Raw genomic sequence first — 21,981 nt, forward strand, 5'->3', positions numbered from 1 at the left:
AACTTGGGTGGATTGGAATCGCTGATGCTTGCTGGTTATTAACTCTATCCTCCATTTCTTTTCCATACTGGACTCATTTGGGAATAATTATTAGATTGCAATTGTTTGCTACATTTCAGTTGTGTTCCACACCTTGATAGAAAGCACTTTTTAAAAGTACCATGTATAAGCTTTTTGGACAGATAGTTTGACAGGCCGTATGTAGAAAATCGAGACGTCCCGCAAAGTAGCGCACGATAAAGTATCAGTTTCCAAGCAAAACAAGTTAGTAGAAATAAACTAGCTGGTGAAAGAGTGATTGAATGAAATACTTTTAATGTAGTGAGTAAGGATTTGAAAAGCAGTGTCCGGATAGTAACATACATGGTAAAAAAGAAAACCGATAGGAGACAGATAAGGAGGGACTCACATCATATTATGGATGATTATGTTTCTTACGAACAGTTACTCAGTGTTCCAGATTTCCCACCCGAGTAATTCCTGGCCATAGTAAGTTTTTTTAGTCGTGTTCCGAAGCAAACTGAGTGTCTAATGTGTGCAAAATGTTGTGGGGTCAGTAGGAAACTCAAAAGTTAGCTGTCTATTAAATAGTTATGAGAAGAATGTACGAAGTATGTAACAAAAGAAGAACGATTAGAAGATGTGGTGCAAAAACTGGAAAATATAAAACTTGAACTACGGAGGCTATATGAGAGTGAAATATTGTTAAGTGTTATGGTCACGGGGTGGCAAATTATTAGTTACTTGCAAGGTTAGGTGTTGAGTGTGTTATCGCGACATTCACATTTAGATTATTTGCAACGGGGATGTAGAAAACATCTAGATGATTCATCGGTTAACTATTATTTTTGCTTCTATCCATTTCGTATTTCTTCGTACTATCTCAGCATGCATCGAGCCTTCAGGCTAGGTTGGAACTCCATATACTTTCACCTCATCGAGATTCAAAGTGTGATCGATAAACGAACTCACCAGCGATGAAGTGAAACGCTTACCACCACATTAACTTTCTTTAACCTTGTATGACTGTCTTGTTTATTCATCAATCACAATTTTATGTTCATAATAAAACAATATTTGCCTTGTTGTCTCATTTTCCTATCATCTAGCTACTGTTCAGTATGTTATTTATGTTTCTGTGTTTGCCTGTGTTGATAGACTGCATTGTTTATTTTGTGTGCTAATTATGATAATTTATGCTTTAGAAACAAGCAAAGTTTATCAAGCCAAATAACTTAATTGTTTTGACTTTGGTTAAACCAAGACTCTGTGCTCGATGGTCTAGAGAATAGCTTAGAGTTACACCTGTAGAAAATCGCTTCCTATAGAGAGGCTTACTCACAGTGCAATTCTAGTCATATGGTCAAATTTCGTACTATGTATACAGTGTGAGGGTATCCATCCATCTTCAGTATCCCATAAAAGCTCAACATCTGGCATTTCAGAGTATATTCAAATTCACTAATTGGATGAACGCTGAATAAAACGTCATAATTCCCGCAATTGATTTCGTTTCAGGCGTCTATGCGCTTCGCAAACGTCGTAGACCAATAAAGTAAACAATGGAGAACATAGAGCTACAATGGTAATCCTCAGTTAAAAGTATGCTTTATATGTATTGTTCACCCACTAAAATGAGCACGAAATACGCCTATTGTGCACAGAAAACAGATTCATAATGTCTGTAACGTTCGGTCTTTGACAGGTAAAGATCTAACCTGAAGATACCTCAGGTGTTGAAGGAGTGTGAGGCACAGATTGTGAGAGAATAAAGAGGAGGAACTATCGAAATACAAAATGAAATTACGATTCAGTAAACTTATGGAATGTGCCATTTATTACTGATCAAAACAATCGATAGCAGTTACAGGTAAAACAAGCATGGGATCAGTGTACTCTGATGAACGTAACTAGAATTTCTTACCGTAAAGTTACTCATGAGTTGCATTTTTTCTGCCATCACTCAAGGCCGTTGGGACAAGGAGGTAGGTTTGATTTAGCGAAGTCAATATGGGAAATTATCTTACTTTCCATGGGTGGATATTTTATACCAATAAACACTATGAAGTGAGCTACCTGATACTAAGTGATATGCTTAATATTAAAACTCTCTCACCTTGTTAAAACGTGCACATGAAGATTTGTATACATAGTTTTATTGCAATAGGATCCCCTTTGTTGTTTGATTGGGTATATGTATTTCTAAGCCTTAAAATCTAGTCCGTACATTTCCGATTCCACTGAGGTTTGAGTAGTGTTTTAGACCAAAATTGCGGTTTCCTTTCCCATACTTTAGTTTTCATCTGATCTATACGTAGTTACTGCAAGAAACTTTGTGGGATGCTCAATTCATCAGATTATTTGAAACACCGCCTTTTCTCCCAAAATATTCGAGAAAGCGCTTACCCATCTTTCGAGCTGTCATTTTCAGGTACTATCACTGACATGTTTCTTAAGTAACATGTGTGAAAAGTATACACTAAATAAACGTTTAACTGACATGGTGTTCAGTGGCAATTAATTCAAAATTTGGAAGCATGGACGGCAGAATAGTATCAGCCTACCGCATAGAAAAAACTAGGGTATCCTTCATGTTTGTTTTTAATTGATAGGCAAATTTAACGCTACGTGAAGCTGTCAGGTAGATGTAAGGTGTAACGACTTCTGATAGTAGATCCCTTAGTTTCCAACTGTATGAGGGTTTCAAAGCGGTCTGATTGTCAGTGTAAACCTCTGGAAGATTATATGAACCGTTTTTTCTACACTACCGTTTCCTGCCATTGTTTTGGTCAGGCATTAGTACAAACTATGGAACCACATTATGAGATTCAGATTCAGATTGATTTGTGTAGTAAGGACAGAAGGCCTACAGCCTATGTTATTCCTTTTCTAGTATGCTTCTGTGAGTGTCCAGTCTTCTCTTGAAAGAGTCAATTGAAGGTGCGGACACCACTGCTTCAGGTAGCAGGTTCCAAGTATTGATGACTCGGTGTGAAAACCTGTATGCCACGGGTATTTTGTTCGTTCTTGGCTTTTCTACTCGCCTGCTATGTCCTCTGAGGTGTCCCGATCTAGTGGGAAGAAAGAGAGAGAATAAGTTAGGTCCGAAATCATTTCTCAGTATTCTGTACATCAATATTAGATCTCCCCTTAGTCTGCGATAGGACAGAGTAAAGAGGTTCAGTTTTTCAAGCCGCTCTTTATATGATAAACCCCGGAGTTCCGGAATTGCACGCGTAGCTGCCCTCTGTACCTTTTCTAGTATGTCTGAGTCACCTTTTAAACAGGGGCTTGCAGCCTGAACACAGTTCTCTAACTTAGTTCTCACTAAGGATGTGTATAATGTGGTGAACATGGTAGCATCAAGCTTAGTGAATGTCCTTTTTAAAGCCCAGAGGGTTCGAAACCCCTTAACTGCGACCTCCCGGCAATGGGCCGTCGTCTTAAGATCATTACTCACTGTCACCCCTAGGTCCTTATGAGACCGGACTACGGGTAATGACACATCCCCTATGTTGTACGTATTAACCTTTGAATCCCCAAGTGCATGTAGACACACTTTTCCGAGTTGATAGGCATTAGCCACTCTTTAGACCAGTTTATCATATTACTTAAGTCCGCCTGAAGAGTAAATGCGTCTTTGTCTCCAGTTATTACTCGCCAAATTTTTACATCGTCAGCGTATAATAACATTGGAGACTGTACTATACTTGTAAGATCATTAACGTACATTATAAAAAGTAAAGGACCTAAGACGGAACCTTGGGGTACTCCACTAAGTACTGGTCTCCAGATGGAGCACTTGGAATCTATTCTTACTTTTTGCCTACGACCTACTAGGAAATCCTTAATCCATTTTAAAAGAGGTCCGGCAATACCAAGGTTTGCCAACTTCAGTAGCAGTCTATTAGTTGGCACCTTGTCAAAAGCCTTACTGAAGTCTATGTAGACAACATCCACTGAGTTTCCGTTGTCTAGCGCATTAATCCAGAGCTCCCTAGCTATAAGGAGGTTCATTGTACAGGATAGACCCTTTCTAAAACCATGTTGTGCCATGTTCAGCAAGTTATTGGTTTCCATAAATGCTGTTATGGTCCGTTTGATTATTCTTTCCAGTATTTTAATTACAACACTGGTGAGGCTTACGGGTCTGTAATTTGATGGAACTTGTCGTAGACCTGTTTTATGTATGGGAGTGACGATTGCGTCCTTCCAGTCCATAGGTAACACACCTTGGTCAAGTGACATTTTGAATATCACAGTCAGTGGGGCTGCGATATATTCGGCAATATGTCTCAAGATTTTAGGGTGTAGTTCATCTGGTCCTGTTGACTTCTCCATGTTTAGGGTGCTAAGAGCCTTAAGCACATCGTTTTGGTCGAAGTCCACGGTGAGCAGCTGGTTTGTTGACTCTGTAATTGGGTCTGGTTCTTTCTCTAGAGGAGGTTCCTGAGTGAAAACTGCCCCAAAGTAGTCAGCCATAACCTCAACTTTTTCCTGATCTTCCTCTATCATTTCAGATTCACTTCCTACTTTAATTAGGTTGGGAATCCAATGATGAATCCTTGTTCTGTATTTTATGTACGAGAATATCCTCTTGGGCTGCTTGAGTGCAGATTCTGCCAGCTGCATTTCATATTTTCTTTGCGCTTCCCGAATTTTAGTTATACACTCGTTTCTTATCGATCTGTAGCGTTCCATCGTACCTGCTGTGCCAAGGCGGATGGCAACATCCCAGCATTTCTTCTTTTGTCTTAGTAAGCGTCGAATATCCCGCCCTATCCAGGGATGTCCGTGCTTCTTTTTCTTTGGGACAGTTCAGGGTATGTATGGTTGAGTTACCCGATTGTATAACTGCCTGAATAGAGTCCATGCCTCTTGTACTGATGCCTTTGAGTCAATTTCCCAGTTCTCAGCCGATGCTGCGGAGTTAATTGCCTGCATATCTGCCTTCCATATGTTAGGACGGTCCGGCGCAATTGTTTGACGAGCAATCTCAGCCATGAATTTGAATAAGATGACTGCATGGTCACTTCTCCCAAGTGGTGGGAGAAAAGCCGTTTGGCCAACGTCATCACCGTGTGTGAAGACTAAATCTAAAAGAGAAGAGTTTCCTAAGTCGTATCTTGTGGGATCTCTAACGTGTTGGAATAATGCTAGTCCAATCGAGGTTTCTAACAGTTTGGAGTCGGACGACGATATGGATGACCCTACTTCTAAGTTAACCCAGTTTATATATGGTGCATTAAAGTCGCCTACTACAAGGCTTTTACCGTTGTTACACCAGGACTTAAGTTTACTAAGGAGAAAATCATCTGCTACACATTCTGGACTGCGATAAACTACAACTACTTCAATATCTTGCCTTCGGCATTTCAACTTACATCTCACCAGTTCACATGTCCCTGAAACATGTGCTACCGTCTCAGCTAATCTTATGGTTAGGGTACTTTTCGTGTACACAATAACCCCGCCTCCCCTTCGGTTTAATCTATCAGCCCTACTGGTTATGAAACCAGTCAATTGGATTTCACTATCTAATACTTCTGACGTTAACCAAGTTTCCGAGACAGCGATAACGTCCGGTTTTTCTTTATCCACCACTGACTTCAGCTCCGCCATTTTATTTAGTAGGCTGCGAGCATTTGTGTAGCACACTTTTAAGTCTGTGGAGAGCTTTCCCTTGCCACCCAGAGTGGCTTGGGGATCGTTTTGCTCCGAACTTTTACAATCTGAAAACCCTTAAGAACGAGGTTTCTTTCACCGTTTCGGCGACGCTCGTTTATTTCCGCTTCTGCAGCTCTTCTCTTAATACGATCAGCTAGGCTGAGGTCCTCACGGACATATATTCCGGATCCAATCAGTTTACGTGAATTACTTAGAACCAGGTTCCTTTCTTCCACCGTGTTGAATGTAACCTTTAGGAGGCGGTTTTTCTGAGGACTTTCGGAATCCGCCTTTTTTCCTATTCTATAAAGCTTACAAATACTAACTCCTGAAACTGCATCTGGGAGTAGTTTACTTAATGATGTCTTAATATGATTGAGATCATGTTCAAATCTTGCCTTTGGTTCAGTATCTGAAGATTCTCTTATCTTATGAAAAATGACTGATCTCTCAGAGAGATCTGTCTTTTCACGCGGTGAGGATTTTTCTTCTGATAACATTCCTTCCAATGTCTTGCTGACCAGCTGCGTTTTGCCTACAGCCTTTTTCCTCTTATTTTTTTTCCTTCTTACCGAAGTCCATTTGTCACCACTCAGAACAGCCACACCTGGACTATGTGGAACGGTGACAGTTTTATCCGGATCTTCTATTTCGACTAGAGGTGTATGACTGCCGATGTCAATATCAAGCGACATTTCATTTCTCGTTAATGTCGACGGAGATTTCACGTTCCCGTCAACCGCAGTCAGGTGTTTAATGGGTCCTGTAGCAGCACTTACTACACTGACACATTCTTCATCGTCAGTGCTCCTGTTATCAGTGCTTCCGCCATCGTTTTTCTTGCAGGCCAAAGCCAATAGGCCCGTAGCCTCCTGTATTAGTACCTTTTTATCCGTACAGCAGAACATACAAAGCCAATGCGAGTTAGGCTTCGAGCATCTTTTGTAAGCCGTCGGACTTAGTCGTGTACACATTTTGTGATACCACTTTCTACAGTCGTCACACTGCATTCCCTCCTCAACGGAGAACAAACAATTTGGTTGCCCACATTTGTGAGTCTTACCAACCATTGTAATTCGATTTAAAAACAAAAAATTATAACAATGTGAACACAAGTGTTAGTCAAGGACTAAAAACAGGTACTCAGGACAAAATGTAGCAAAAAATTTCAAACTTTAACCAAAGAACTCTTAGTTAAAGTAGACCAAGAATGCTTTTTAGTGCAATAAGTACCAAGAGCAAGTATAATCACAACAAGTACAAAAATCACTGTCCTTTTTGAAATTAACTTATTTCTCCAGAAGTAACCTCAGGTGTTAATCATAGTAAGACATCTGCACGCGTACTTCAATAAAACCCACATTTTTAAACAATTATGTGGTTAGACTTGGCAAATCATACAAACTGGTTGATCAGAGTTACTTCATCACAGTTACAAATAAACCTAACGCAGTCATCAAATTAGTTCATGATTTCTCGTAAACAGACAAATTGGTAATGTTTGTGAAACGATCTATAGTCGGATGAATGCAATATCTACCTGGTCTGTCGAAATACTTAAGAGTATAATTAACTGCAATCCAAAAATCTCACCAAGTAGCCTATCTTAGAAGTCATGACTGACACTCCGTGGAGTAACATACTTGCGGACTTATGTCATATTAATATTCCCACTACCAAACCCAAAAACTATGCGGCTTTCTAAGCCACACCTAACGTATAAAGAGAAGACGGAGACAAAAGTTAAATGTTTATACTGTTGAACAGTTCGAAACTCATGCTGATCTGTGATCCCCGCAAAAAAATACTAGATAGGGAGACATTATAGCCGCCTTTTAGTACTTGCTTTTACAATAAATTCCGGAGATACTGTGTCACTGTTTTATTCTCGTTTCAGCTTAACAATACACACAGTTAGTCGTGAAAATCTACAAGAAATAAAATGCAAGGCTATGCTTCTTATACTGGAGGCCCAGTTGGGTTTGGTAACTTGCCTGTTGTTTTATATGTCTAATCAGGTGATCCTAACAGCAAGTATATTTCGAGTACAGAACGCAGCAACGTAATTTCAAAATTTGTACAAGAGAAACTTATTAGTGAATTATGTGTAGAAGAGTGGAAAGATTGGCGAAAGTGCATACGTGGAAAACGAGGCGAGTGGTTCGGTACCTGGAAATGCAAACCTAAATATCAGATATTTGAACAGTGTCAGATGAGGTAAGATAGTTTTATCTAAATATACGTTATCACTTAAACGAAAACAAATAAAGCTGAGTCTGAACATTTATATCGGAAGCTATCCTAATATTTGCACAATGAGTCATTTGAATGCGCTTCTCTTCTTTCTTCAGGTACCTTCTAGACCTAGATGAACTCAAAAAATTTGAAGAGGAATACTTAAGTATGCGTAGTGAATATCGGAAAACTGGTGTGGGTCGCGCTTTCATGACGAAAGAACGAATACAAGAACTGTGCGAGTTGTAAATGCCCCCTTTTATAACTGTAGCACACTCCAGTTCATAAATATATATATAACTATGATTATGTGTATTTATCCAAATGTCGATTTGAAAAAGAGTAATACGAGAGGAAGTTGAACATAAGCTTTCATGATTTATGATAACATAAGTAAACGTAATTAATGCAAATCATACGGGAATTTATAGTTTTAACTCCGGAGTTAAACAACAATGAAACGCTTTACAATCCCTAATGGCAAAAATCAATTGAACTGACGCGAGACAAATGATACTGACAAAAAGTTTAACACGAGGAAGGAAATCACATACAAAACACCAAAATGGTGATTTCTTTTGTAAATGAAACAAGTTAGACGAAGATAGGAGGTCATCGACATAATGCATAGTAGGATAACTTAGTGATTAGGTTTCCAGATGCAGATTTCGCGCGTTAGCACGTGAAAATAAAAGATAGAGTAGTCCTATTGATTGGAATAACTTCCCACTTCTATGAATGCTAATAGTTTCTGTTTTGTTATTGGGGAGTAGTGCCGAACATTGAAGCTTCCCGACGACGCCTGTGAGGAGCTTCATGCTTCAACGGCTGTTTCTGACTCTGAGAATTTGGTGCGGCGTGTTGTACTGGAGGAGGTAAAGCTGTTGGTGCAGGAGCTGCTTCTTGTTTCCTATGGAAGGAAAACATTGTGTAAAATAGACTCGTGGTAGAAAGAATCCAGTAGAAAACGAAAAATTATAATCATTTATCAACCATTTATAAACATCTTTCCATACTCAACATTTCAGGCTCGACAACTGACAATTTTATACTAGCGAGATCACCTTTCATACACTTAGTGTGGTATACATCTCAAGGACTCACTCATCTGTACGTGTCATTAACCCACTTAGAATGAATATAATCGGCAAGGATTATAGGCTACATATCAATGAACTGATAACTTGGATGACTTCCAAAGTAAGCATAGTCCTGGAAATTAAACGAAAAATACATGAAGTATATTTCCTTAGAACATACTGTTAAGTAAGTTGATATTCAGAATGAAAGGGTTCTATAGTACTTATGTAGGCAAATATATTACTAGTGAGATAAACGAGGCGACCAACATATAAAATTACTTTGACTTTCAATCCCAAACTAGTTATTTCTGAAGAACAGCAACTAGAGTAACAGTCCTCGTTTGGGTGAATTTTTGCCAGATGGAATTGTTTTGTGTATCTCGGATTGATAAGTGTTTCTCAATATGGGATCATAGCTAAGAGGTTAATAAGAAACTGATGCCTCTAAGATATGAAAAAAATTAGATGAAATTGGCAGATCCTAATGATTTGGAAACGTGGGTGACATGGTTCACAATCGTTTGCAATGGTAGAGGTGTATTCACTCCAAGACTTGAGTTCCAAAATTTCCTCACATCTTTCTCTATACTTGTTACCTTCTAACGTTACTACTCCGGGAATTGTCTTGACAACTTTATGTCGCTGTGCTAACGTGATATGGCAGCATGAACCGATGTACATGTCAGAATCTACGTTGCATATGACCGACTGTTAAGCCCTAACATACATGATTTGACGTAAAACTTCTGGATGGCACCTCATAAGCCATGATTTAGCAATGGTTATTTAACCAAAAAACCTCTAGCAAGGTAGTGGACGCGTCTAGTACACCTTTTAATGAGACCAAGAATGTTTTTGCGTTACTAACCAACTATTTGACTGGAACTATGTTGTAAACTATGACCCAGCAAACTTACATGCTACAGGATGTATCGGGTAACAGTTTTCGTAATGCGACTATTTACTCTGGATATGTTAGAACGTTTCGATAGGAACGAGTTTCTGAACAGTCATTAAATTAACGTGAGACATAATTTAGTCTACGTGAATCAAGTGATTTAAATACTCATTATAGTGTACTCTCAGTTTTAAATGCTTGCAGTACAGATTGCTTGTCTTCTTCATTTTAGATTGCTATATGACGGCGGTGACACTACTAATCCAGTCTTCTCAGGTGTCAAAAGACAACCTTTCACAGTATGTGGGTCTGAGAAATGATAAGTGCCCTCATACTTTAAGGTCATTTTGTTTACACTCAAATCTCTTATTCACTGCTTCATCTTTTTTCTGTTTTCAGTATCGCCCGTCATCATCTAGCTTTGAGTTTCATGTGTGTCACTAATGTGAACAAAATGCTATTTCTGGTCAGTAACTATGGATTAGATAATCATTTATTCTTAGCAAGTACCAACTATCATAGAGACACTATTCAACCAGGTGACCCCCAAGATAGACAAAAATAGACTGCCTTGCTACCAGCTACCATTTATGTGTGTGACAGAAGACGACCGCTTCTCATAGAGCGTGCATTTTGATGCGTTTTACTGGATAAAATACAGCGCTGATACTACTAGTTTAAACCAAAAGTTAGGGAAATAACAGATTTTATAAGCTTTTACTGAATTGATGAAAAACGACTTCAAAGTAAACTGACAACGATCACGGACAATTGTTGACAAAAAAAGCAAATTGGATTGAGGATGCAACAGCAATGGGTAACACTAGGTACTATAATATCAGCCGTCGGTGAGACTACTTCAGAAAAAGACAACGGCAATTCACTGCTCAGCGAATTGTAATCATGGATAGGGAACTTTAAGAGATATTTTAACTGACTTTCATTCTTTCCCAAGTTACCCATTACTTTCAAACAATCTAACACAAGTCGCCCAAATATTTGCGAAATTCAGAAAGATCATATCTAAATTTAAACGAAGTAGCGCAGTATGATCTCTTAGGTTAACACTAGATATCTTTAAGGATAAGGGATCAGTTTCATCACTAAGATTGGCTGCGACACACTAGAGATAGTCTAAAAATGGAATCTAGTCATATCTGACTGGTCTTTATCAGTGATTGTCCCAGCCTATAATAAAAGATTGGGATCATGTGGCAAGTTTAGAGAAATCTGTTTAACTAATAAAGTTTAAAATATCAGTTCCTACAATAACCCAACGCGCAAGTAGAATTTCAAAGGAAACATGTTTCCGACCTGGACGTAGATGTATTGACCAAAAATTTGATCTCAACGAGGCTTTAAAATAGATTCAGACATATTGGTACCCAACTGATTAGTACTCTGACTAAAGAGCACTGTCTGACCTTTCCAATCAAAAGGTTTAGTGCCAGTGTTCGCCATTAAATGGCATATACCAGAAAGGCAAATAAACCTCGTGAAAACTCCTTTAATTGGACACTAATAGTTAAGTTAGACAATCCCACAAAGGTACTTTCTTTTTAACCATATTTTCAATGTTTATATTATACTACTATTATTTAGACTCTTCAGTTGCTTTGCTAATTTCACAGAATCGTGCTGATGTGGTATAGCAGCTTGTGTCAAAATACTTTTCTGCCACTAAGTTGATTGTCGCAGACTGATTCATACAATTTTGAGAATCATTATGAAAAGTGAAAATCTACTCCGATAGATTACACTGTTGACAAAGCTTAATCAATATAAGGAAATAGACAATATAGCATAGCTTTTTGTATAGACCCCATTAATGGGTAATTCATGATACAAAACAACACCGCTCTCCTTCTATACATATATAAGAAAGTTGATAGCATTCCTGCGAAATGAATAAGGTAACCGTTTTATTGAGTGTTTAATTACCATCCATTTATACTAGCATATGTATTGGGTTACCATGAGTGAGGTGAGACTCCAGAACCGCAATTACTTATCCCCTAGCCCTAAATCGATATGATTTTACTTTGTATTTGTGTAAAATCAATGCATCAGCGAAGGAACATAAGTTTGCCGTAATCCATAAAACAAAACGTAGATATTATCAATCGGAAGAACAATGCAAATTTCGGGAACCTGGAATCAATCGACAGTTCTAAAATATATTTATATACACTCGAATTAAAATACATTATCACATAAGAACAAGATTAAGTTGTTGGTGTGAATTAATAGTTAAAACGTTCAACTTTCAGCCACCAAGTCCCGGGTTTGAACCCCCGCTTCATTTACTTTTGTTTGGGCAACCGGATAGCATTATCACATGTGATTGGTGAGTTAAATTAATTATCACATAAAATAAAGTGACGAATAAGCTTATAAGAGTTGTTTATACCATGCGTTGCTCAATAATACGGAGAGCATACGCCGTTCAAACAGCTCATAATAAGTTGAGAATACCTAAACTTTGCACACTGGTTCATACTTTTTATATCAACCATGTGAAAGTCAAAAATGACTTTATGAACAAAAATCTATATAACTACCTTACGGGGTGAAGGCATAGTATACTGGCGGCTCGAGTTAAAATAACGTTTTATGTATTTAGGTAGAAATTTAAAGTGCAGTGGTAGATAACTATTAACGGATAAAAAATAAGTAATATTTGGTTCTTAAGATTCTTGAAATCAGTAAAAATACCTATTATCCAACCAAAAAAATTGAATTTTAGGTGGTGCTTAAGCTAAATTGCAAAACATGTCCGCTCCTAAGGCAGATTGTGTGTTAAAGTACTTGATGTGATTAAGTGCGTAGTTCAGTTTTTAGTGAAACTAAATAATATTCCCTCTCTAACTCTAAATATTAAGCTTGTAAACAGAAGGGAAATAAAACATTGCGCCATACCTGATGTCGGTTGATGAAAACCATAAATCTTATTTGGAAACCCAAATCAGAGCCTTAGCTTAACCCTGACCATTTTGCATCACAGATGGTGACGAGAACTTTATAGGATGATAACCCCAGCTCACAACACTAATATGTGAACATAACCTTTTCCTTTTACTACAACCAATAATTCGACACGTAAGGGCTGATTATTTAGGTCAAGACTACTATACTACTGTATTTTATTGTCTTTTGCTGTTAATTGTTTAGTAATTAGGCAGTTTCTTGATCGGCTGATAAATCATTTAAGTTCGTCAGTATCGCATACCTTCACCTCAATTGTCTAAAAAACTCACTAAACATAAGTCTCAAACAAATTTTGATTGTTCAATAATAAATGAACAGTTTAACAATATGCACCTTAAATGGTAAAGCAATCCTCAAATGTTTATTATTGGTTAAGTGACATGATAAAAACTGAATATCAGCTAAATAAAGTATGTAAAAATGAGAAGTGGGAGAAACATATATGGAACAGGTTTGTGCAGGATGATGATTATCTGTTGTTGCGCATAGAGAAACAGAAATCTCATGTTCTTACTAAAATGCAATCAATGACAGAACAAAATAATCATATAAGATATTACTCCAAGTAATCAAAAGAGCCGACCGACTAGTCAACATCATGATAATAAACACACGCAACACCGTGATAAGCACTTAACGAAAAAATCCATTATCACAGTCAAATAGATAAGCGAAAACAACTTACTTCCCGCCAAATATATACCCTGTATAAAATGAATTGACAAAAAAATAATCGTGAAAACCGCGAAAAGGGTGTGACAATCTTAACAGATTACTAGAAATCTTTTAGCTAAATGTGCAGAAAACAATTTAAGAACCCTATACCAGAAGTTAAATGTAGAAACTTCTGAAGATGATACTGAATTGTGAGTTGTCTTTCTGGGTTATAGACATATTTAACTGTTGTTTACATGAGTTAACTTTGACTAAAAAAACTTTGGATAGTCAAATACTGCAATTGATGGTTTTCAGATAATAAACAGCCAGCCACAATTTTATCAACCTGATAAAGTTACTGAACTTTAACTAGGCTTTCTAGAAAAACAACTTTTCCGGTCCGACTGTTTTAAACTAGTTAAGAAAAATGACATATACCAAAGAATGGATATCAGGACAGAATTATTGGAGAGATCAATGAAGCTGAATAGATTTATCATCATAATATAGTACGTAGTAAAGGATGAACGAGATATAGAGAGCGAGGCAAGGAAGAACGCTTTTTTGACTGACCTTATCTATAATACTTGTCTTAAAAATTAACCTTTGTGTGAAGACACGTATATCTACTGGATCATAGAAAATACCACGTATTACTTAGAAATATCCAGATAAAATAACTCCCGCTGTGCCAAACACCAAAGAATCTCGATCACTTTTAATTGGAAATTATATGTTAATGTCTGAAGAAGGAGCATAGTGACGAAATAGACAGCACAAACGAATACTAAAGCAAGCAGGAATTTCTATTTATTCAAAAAGCAAAGGATGCTAGTGCCGAAAATCTAAATCCACTCAAGTACCATGATATTAAGAGTAACGGATCGATAAAGTAGGATGCTTAGAATACTTTTATCTGTGGAAGGAAATCTTAAATAAACCCAAGGGGTGCAGATTTATATAAACATATTTAGTTATACAATTTGCCGATCCAATCGTTGCAAAGAGCGGTTACTTTTTAACCGAACGATATTATTGAGAACAGTCTACACTAACTGGAATCATCTCAATATCAAGGAGTCTTGTGATCGATATAATTACGTGAGTAAAAGTCAGTTTGAAGTGATATTAAATATACATCTTATTGATCAGTCACCTCATGCTAAAAGCTAATAACTTTTTTACAGCTAATAGGCGTTATTCTGTGGATCCTGTTGATTTCATTCAGCATAAAATGAAAATTTTTCCAAGTTTTCGCTGCGAACAGGTGGTTATTGAGTCGATAGTCCGTGAAGATACTGATCGTTAAACTGAGCCATGTAGTCAGGTGGAGACTACCTGGTTGGTGTCCACGTGGTTATCTTAGCCAGTCGTAAGACTTTGGGTGACATGGATCATAATCGTTCGCAGTGGCACAGGTGCATTTACAATTTGTCTTAGCTTAGATTCTATCTAAGTTTCTGAATTCCCCATAAATTCATTTTCTCGTTCTTTACTTCACTACATCATATTTTTTCGAATTATATGTTTTATGCCTAATCTTCCCTATTACCATTAATACTGTTACTAATTCTATTGCTCTTCGATTTACCCTGACAATTTCATCTCAGTGTGCTAATTCGGTGTGGAAACTTGAACTGATGTATATATGTGCCAGGTTCAACTTTGTGATTGGCTGAATGCTTATGTCAGCAATATATTCGGTTTAACAGAGTATGCACAAATAAACATGAATCACCATGAACAAAAACTTTACAGTAAAAATGACTGATTGTAATGCACCTTATTCATGTATCTACAAAAATTGAAGCATATGAAACTTATGCAGACATATAACTCACCAAATAACACTCACATTTTAAAAGGACACAACACCAACGACATTAAGTGCCACAACATTCTAATTGACAACAAATGCAAGAAATAACAAAATATACACATTAAAAACTTTAAAATCCCAAAATCGTACAGCGATTAATGATATAAAGTTTACAAACAGACACCTGCAAACCCAGGAATTGTATAAAATACTATCTCTTCAATAGTTAAATAAAGTCTTTTGAGTATAAATACACGCTAGTTAGACTTTTCAGTCTAAGAATGTAGCAAATCTATAAATAAAATAGCATTTTCATAGGTAAAGCGGAAGTAAATTCATTTGTTTAATGCAAGCACTTCGTTTAAAGTGGAATTATAGTTGACGTAAACACATTTTAGCAAATGTCGATTTGATCGATCACAGCGCAGTATATGAACCATACACAGAATATGAAATACAACAACAACGGATGAAGCATGCAATAAAAGAAATTTACATATTACCAACAAATACTTACATCCTAGTGCTATTATGAGTACCAATACAACTGCACCAATGATTATATTCATCTGAAAATAAACAAGATATTATGTAGTAATATGAATTTTAGGAATGAAAATCTTGGTAGTTGTTCTAATTGTTCTGTAAAGATATACGGTGCTCTAGAACAATTTAACTCGTCAACCCCATACACTACACAGGTGGCTACAGTTCAAGAATGCGAATCAGATCTCAGTCAGTCATATGAGTCACCGACTTAGTTTGTTACCGAATAGGTCACAACGGTTGATTACTAACTAAATCCCAATAATAAAAAGGGGTTAACTTTGGCCCTAAAATACTATTATTGATTAAACTTATACTGTTTAGTCTAATATTAATCTATTAATATTAGGATCGATTAAAACCGGAAACTACTGTAAAGAATGTGAACGACGGACTCCGTTATCCACGAAACGGTTTAGAAGAGTAATGAGGTTCAGAGAGGCATCAAAACCTCACTTTAAGTCGGATTTCGAAGTTCAACTGAGAAGTGACTTACATAAACTTGGTTTGAATCCCACTACAACCTGTTGATCAATCATTTTAGAAACCAATACCAATAAAAGTTATCCGAAAAATACAGTGCCAACTACAACATTGTGAAGCACGATATTCCTGTAAACGACTACATGATTGGTTGAGACCTACCGCGGCACAATGATAATTTAAGAATATTACGCTTATTTAGGAAAACGAAGGCGTAACAACATAAGAATTTTAGCAAAGTTATGCAGGTCAAACTTATTCTGAACGAAGAGGTTATTGTATCAGCTTCAGTATATTATCCAATCAACAGAATCGTAAATTCGAAGGTGTGAGCTTTCATGCTAAAAAGATTTTTGTACCACTGAATAGTTTTTTCCAGCAGTTTTGATACTCAGATTATTAATAACACTAGTAAGACTAACTCCTAAGGACAATAGGTTATTTCATTTCAGGTATCTGTTGCAGACCAACTTGGTTTCATATTTCGACGCCAGAAATATCTTCAATATGCTAAAAGTGGCTCAAACCTTAGCTTGTTTATTAAATAGTACTGCAAGTGAAGATGACTAAACCTCAAGAGGGCCCTTCACATAAATTAATTAGGTACAATAACAATACACCGATTTCGCAACTTCGACCGTCTTTTAATTTATCACCGACGATAAAGTTGTTATGCTATTATATCACTCGCGGAAATAGGACGGAATAATTAGTAACGTAAAGTATGAGAGTTCATCAATATCGCTATTCACTAATATCAACAGAAATCATACAAGAAATTAAAACCAATAAGGGTTTTCAAATAGCTGAACATACCTTCATATTTTTCCACCAATATTTGTTCTTCAATTTACCAGCACTGGCCTCGAACTGTGAAGCGCCTGCCTGTAAAGCATCTGTGAGAATGAAAATCACAATGAACCCCATTCGTTAATAAGAAATATTGAGTGAGTTGTCTCCTCTTTTTTGTAGCTCCGCATTTTTAAACTGAATCAACTGACCTGTCTTTACACATAAGTTCCCAGATGTTGAGATGGATTACATTTTGATACTGGTATCATGGGAGTTGAAAGCATATCTATAGACGCGATTTTCACTTAGCTGAATTTCACTTTTAGTCATTACCGAAAAGACGTTGACTTCGACACCACAAACATGGTGTTGATGCTTTTCAGGCACAACGATGATCGAACATGACCACCGATTACTATGTCTGGGAGACACATTCTTCTGAACACTGAGCATATCCAAGATATTTGTCTCTCATTAATAAAAAAAATCCTGATTCAAGATCGGTCTGTGTCAGTGCTTTTATAAATGACAGTAAGTGAAGTGGGTTAATGTGTCAACAGTTTACTGTTTACACTTCTTGTGACGCTTTCTTAGGAGTCACGGAAAGTCAAAAACATTTTGATCAGAGATAACTCCCTACGTCGAAAGATTGTTATAAAACGACCACCAGCTTTTTTTAAAATCAATTCTGAAGATAATATGCACGCTACATCACATATATGGAGTATTTATCGCGAGAATAATCGGATACACAACCTTCCTAGACTGACTGGAATTTTCATTGCTGACCTGAGGGTTGTAAGTCTAAACTTAAAGTCTGACGTCCCCGGAATGATGTGAACTGGTGACCTGAAACTTTGGACGAAATGCCCAATTATAACAGCTCACGCGCTTACCCTCACCCATCTTAAATGGTAATCACTTCAATACCCGTCAATAATTTTTTTTCTTGTCGAGCTACATACTTACAGTTTACAGAAAGAGGTAGCGAACACCAAATTTTATTTCTAAGTAGCAAGGTATGACTTAGAACCGTAAAATGCAAACACATTAAATCTATGGTGCGGACCCTACCTGCTCGATCATCCAACTGGCTAAGTTTGGCGTCGCGCTCCAGAACTTTCTCCATGTTTACTCGCATGATATCTACTACCTCATCAACCTGAGCTTGTGTTTGTTGCAGGCGCTTGTTCTGTGGTCGCGGTTGAGGAGTCCCTCCATTGGCAACATTAGTGGCTCCTGCATCGGCTGACCTAGATAAACAGAAAAGCATTTAATTTATACCGACAATCTTAGTTTAACAGGATAGCTACGATAAGACACCTACATCTTCGTAAACAGCTCAAAGACACCGCGTAATTCTGAGATCCATATACTGATTGAGTTGATGAAACAAAAGCAAATGCATTAAATAGTTCCCATGGAATGTAAGAATCTCACACTAAAAGAAGCCTAAATGTCTATTTGAAAAAATATCTGATATATAACAGTACAGACCTATTGTATGACTCATTCGGCATGGTCGTATAAGTAACATCCATTATCTTTGTGACCAAATAATTGATTTCTCTGAGCTCGCTTCTTAATGTACCGGTATGTTTCTAGACCTTTGATCAAATTTTCAGTAGTCTAAAAACTCCACTGCTCTAGTTCTATTTGTAACCTTAGTTTATCTCAGCGCAGTAGGTTTTATGTAATCAGTTTCAGATTGGAACGGACAGTAGGCTAGGTGGCTTATGTTTGTCCTGACAATGGTGGTCTCTCAGTTAATCCAATCTTACTTTCAAATAGTCAACGGATGGAGCTTTAATCACGTGTTGAGGTAATGGATTCCAAGTAAATTGCTCTGGGGTTGTGAGCATTTTTAGAGTGTCCTCGTAGACTCTCTTTTGGAAGATGAAAAAGTGAGGGTATATCAAGTGCGAATTTATCATGTAATAATTCTAAGCCTGAGATCAAGTCACCTCTAGCTTTTCTAAATGACAACGGGAATAGATTTAGTTTAGCCAGTCGAGCATCACATGGGAGCTTCGGTATTCCGGGACTTAGCTTAGTTCCTGTTATTTGAACCCTCTCCAGAATCTCTCTGTCGTTTTAAGAAGGAGCTAGCCGCTTGTATGCATTGCTCAAGTTTGTGATGCACGGATACTATAAACAAAGTCAAAAGTTTTAGCCTCGACATGACTAAAGGCTCTATGTATTGACCCTGGGGTTCTAAAACCTTCGGCGGCTATTGCACGGCAGTCTTGGCTAACGATGACTCCAAAGTCATTGTGTCTGGACAACAAGTAGCTTACTGTTATTCATCATGTATGTATTTGCACCACGGTGATCGGTATGCCTCACAATACATTTGGATGTATTTATCGGAAACTGTGAGGTTTGAGATCAGATAATTTCTTCAAGTCATCTTGATGTTCTGAGCTATCACCTTTACTTCTTATCGCCCTCCATATTTTGACATAGTCAGCACATAGCAAGACCGGTGATGATAGGAGACGAGGAAGGTCACTTACACACAAGATGAATAACACTGGCCCCAAAAATGTACCCTGAGGTGCTCTACTAAGCACAGTTTCCCAGCTGAACAACTTGGAGTTCACACGCACTCGAATAGTTTCAGGTTTTCCATTGTGGTCTGACTTTATTCGGCTCGTGAATTCAACTATCAAATTACTACAGTCCCCACAAACCTCCATCCTGATAATAATCACCATATGCCCACTGGTGACCGGCTTCAAGATGTATTTCCTGGAGTTCTAGTGAGAATCCATGACCAGTAGAATCCAACCGTGTCTGTTATGAGGCATTTAAATATTGAAAACAGTGACAAATGGTTGAGCAATACCGTGGACCGGTTGAAGTCAGAAATTAACACCTTTGGATACTGGCTCAGTGGTCCGAAGGTCAGGCATTCGGGCGTGAGACTAAAGGTTCAAGGTTCAAGTCCCGCGCGCGGGATTGTGGATGCGCACTAATGAGGAGTCCTGTGCTAGAACGAGACGGCCACCCAGTGCTTCCAGGTTTTCAGTGGTGGTCTAGCTTTAATCGGTTCGTTAACTCAACTACTGAACTGTTACCATCTCCACGAACCCTCATTCTGATAAATTAGTTTTTTTCGAAGGATGATAACCTTGCCGTTGTTGTGAAATTAAACTCTGAATCATTTGTCATAGATGTAATTAGACCTTATGTCGCGGTTGCTTCAGAAATATGTACAGATGGAAGCGATATTTCTTCCCAATTTCGTGTCAAATTAAAAGGAACTGTAGTAGCATTGGATCGTAACCTCACAATCCTCAAAGCTGAACACGAGACAACTCGGAAAATAGATATTCAATATTTAACGCGGAGAAATACCTAACGATGGAGAAGGCGGAAACAATGGGTTGAATTGATTGGAGTTGATCGGATGGAATGGCTCGGCCATTCAGGCGTGGTCCCTGCTGAATGTCACCTTATGTCTTTTATTCATATTAAATATATTGTTCTATCTCTAGTCTAAGCTTGTTCTACATCATGTACTGGTGGTTGTTACGATACGATGAGTTGGTGTAGATGATGATATGACTTCTACCTAAGATCTTATAGATTAGGCAGTTATATCATGACAAGTCTACAATTTTAGGATAAGGTCTATTATTAGCGCAGTACTAATATCATAGTAAGCAATAGTTTCACAAAACTATGTAACGTGATTACAAGTCTTATATGCACCTTATTAATACAGAGAGTTTATATTATTTGCAAGTAGCTAAACCGTCGCGACGATACAAAGGAAAGGCCCCAAACAATCTGCTGAATTTATGGGGAGTCATTTTGCATTGATAGTTCTCATAGTAAAGAGCGTAAAAATCCGACTGATGTTTCAAAGTAGAACAATGTCCCCACAATATTTGACAAGAAATCTCATGCTTTTGCTGCGTATATGTGATGTTACTATCACACGGTGGTTTACACAAAAGTTGGTAAATTAGTCACTGACAAAGGTCTATACTCCTCAGAATCCATTCTTATGCTTGATAGTTTTATGTCACAGCTCGCTGATTAGAACAGTAGCAATTATCAATCTGGCTTCATCAAAATATTTGGAATCCTATGGAGCCATATATTGTTATGTTACTGTCAATAATTTTAATACCGAAAACAAGGAGAACCTACTATTCCCCTGGGTATATCTGGGTAATGCCGTAACCAAATAAGTTCGTTGTGATATCGTTTCCTAACCACATGACCTTTGAAGCTGTGTATATAATTACTGAGATTTACATTCAACATGCAACACGAGGAGAAGTTCAGTAATGGTGAACGCGGGAACAGTTAATGAAAATGGTATAACCTGGTCATACAGACGCAGTCACATAGCTTCTCGCTCACTGTATTAAATATGTCACTCTCTTCCAAGCTCAAATGTGCTCTTTAGATGTACTAGACGTCATACTGTCGATTGTCACGTGTGATGGGTCAGTACAGACAATAATATGACTTTTACGTAGGTCCTTATGGATTAGGTAGAAGAGAGAAGGAAAGCAATCAATGTATATATATGGTTTCCATGATTTACGAAAACACTGTATTTTGCACTAAACAATAAAATTAATTGTCCGCGCCAGGTCTTCGCTTACCGCAGGATTAACAGGGTAAGGTCTTTTACAGTCAGAATTTTAGCAAATGTAAGAAGAGAACCTGTTCGGTTCCTGTTACTACTCGACCAACCGATTAATAACCATTTGACTAACAGGCAGATGTTGAATGTACCTGTTATAACTTGTCAGTTGAACGCTACATGTTATATCTGGTCGTCGCTGATTGTT

General features: G+C 37.6%; 2 protein-coding genes across 4 annotated transcripts; one reads left to right on the forward strand and one right to left on the reverse strand.

Moving 5' to 3' along the window:
• The first annotated feature begins 1,961 nt into the window (after nt 1-1,961).
• MS3_00002810 (uncharacterized protein) lies at nt 1,962-8,208 on the forward strand. Of its 2 annotated transcripts, XM_051210448.1 has the most exons (5): nt 1,962-1,985; nt 7,565-7,652; nt 7,699-7,729; nt 7,765-7,884; nt 8,019-8,208. In XM_051210448.1, exons 2-5 carry the CDS (start codon nt 7,610-7,612, stop codon nt 8,149-8,151), a joined length of 327 nt encoding a protein of 108 aa, XP_051073169.1. In that variant the 5' UTR covers nt 1,962-1,985; nt 7,565-7,609; the 3' UTR covers nt 8,152-8,208. The 2 variants fall into 2 exon arrangements, with proteins under 2 accessions (XP_051073169.1, XP_051073168.1); XM_051210447.1 differs by having other exon boundaries at nt 1,962-2,067; nt 7,686-7,884.
• On the reverse strand, nt 8,184-18,551 carry VAMP1_1 (Vesicle-associated membrane protein 1). Of its 2 annotated transcripts, XM_051210466.1 has the most exons (7): nt 18,495-18,551; nt 18,242-18,458; nt 17,192-17,271; nt 15,864-15,915; nt 15,383-15,427; nt 13,556-13,574; nt 8,184-8,812 (listed from the first exon to the last, which is right to left on the reverse strand). In XM_051210466.1, coding segments are annotated over exons 2-5 (333 nt in total). In that variant the 5' UTR covers nt 18,441-18,458; nt 18,495-18,551; the 3' UTR covers nt 8,184-8,812; nt 13,556-13,574; nt 15,383-15,425. The 2 variants fall into 2 exon arrangements, with proteins under 2 accessions (XP_051073170.1, XP_051073171.1); XM_051210467.1 differs by lacking the exon at nt 15,383-15,427.
• Between the last annotated feature and the right edge of the window lie 3,430 nt (nt 18,552-21,981).

This window comes from Schistosoma haematobium, chromosome 1 (genome assembly GCF_000699445.3).
Source record: "Schistosoma haematobium chromosome 1, whole genome shotgun sequence".
Classification (NCBI taxonomy): domain Eukaryota; kingdom Metazoa; phylum Platyhelminthes; class Trematoda; order Strigeidida; family Schistosomatidae; genus Schistosoma; species Schistosoma haematobium.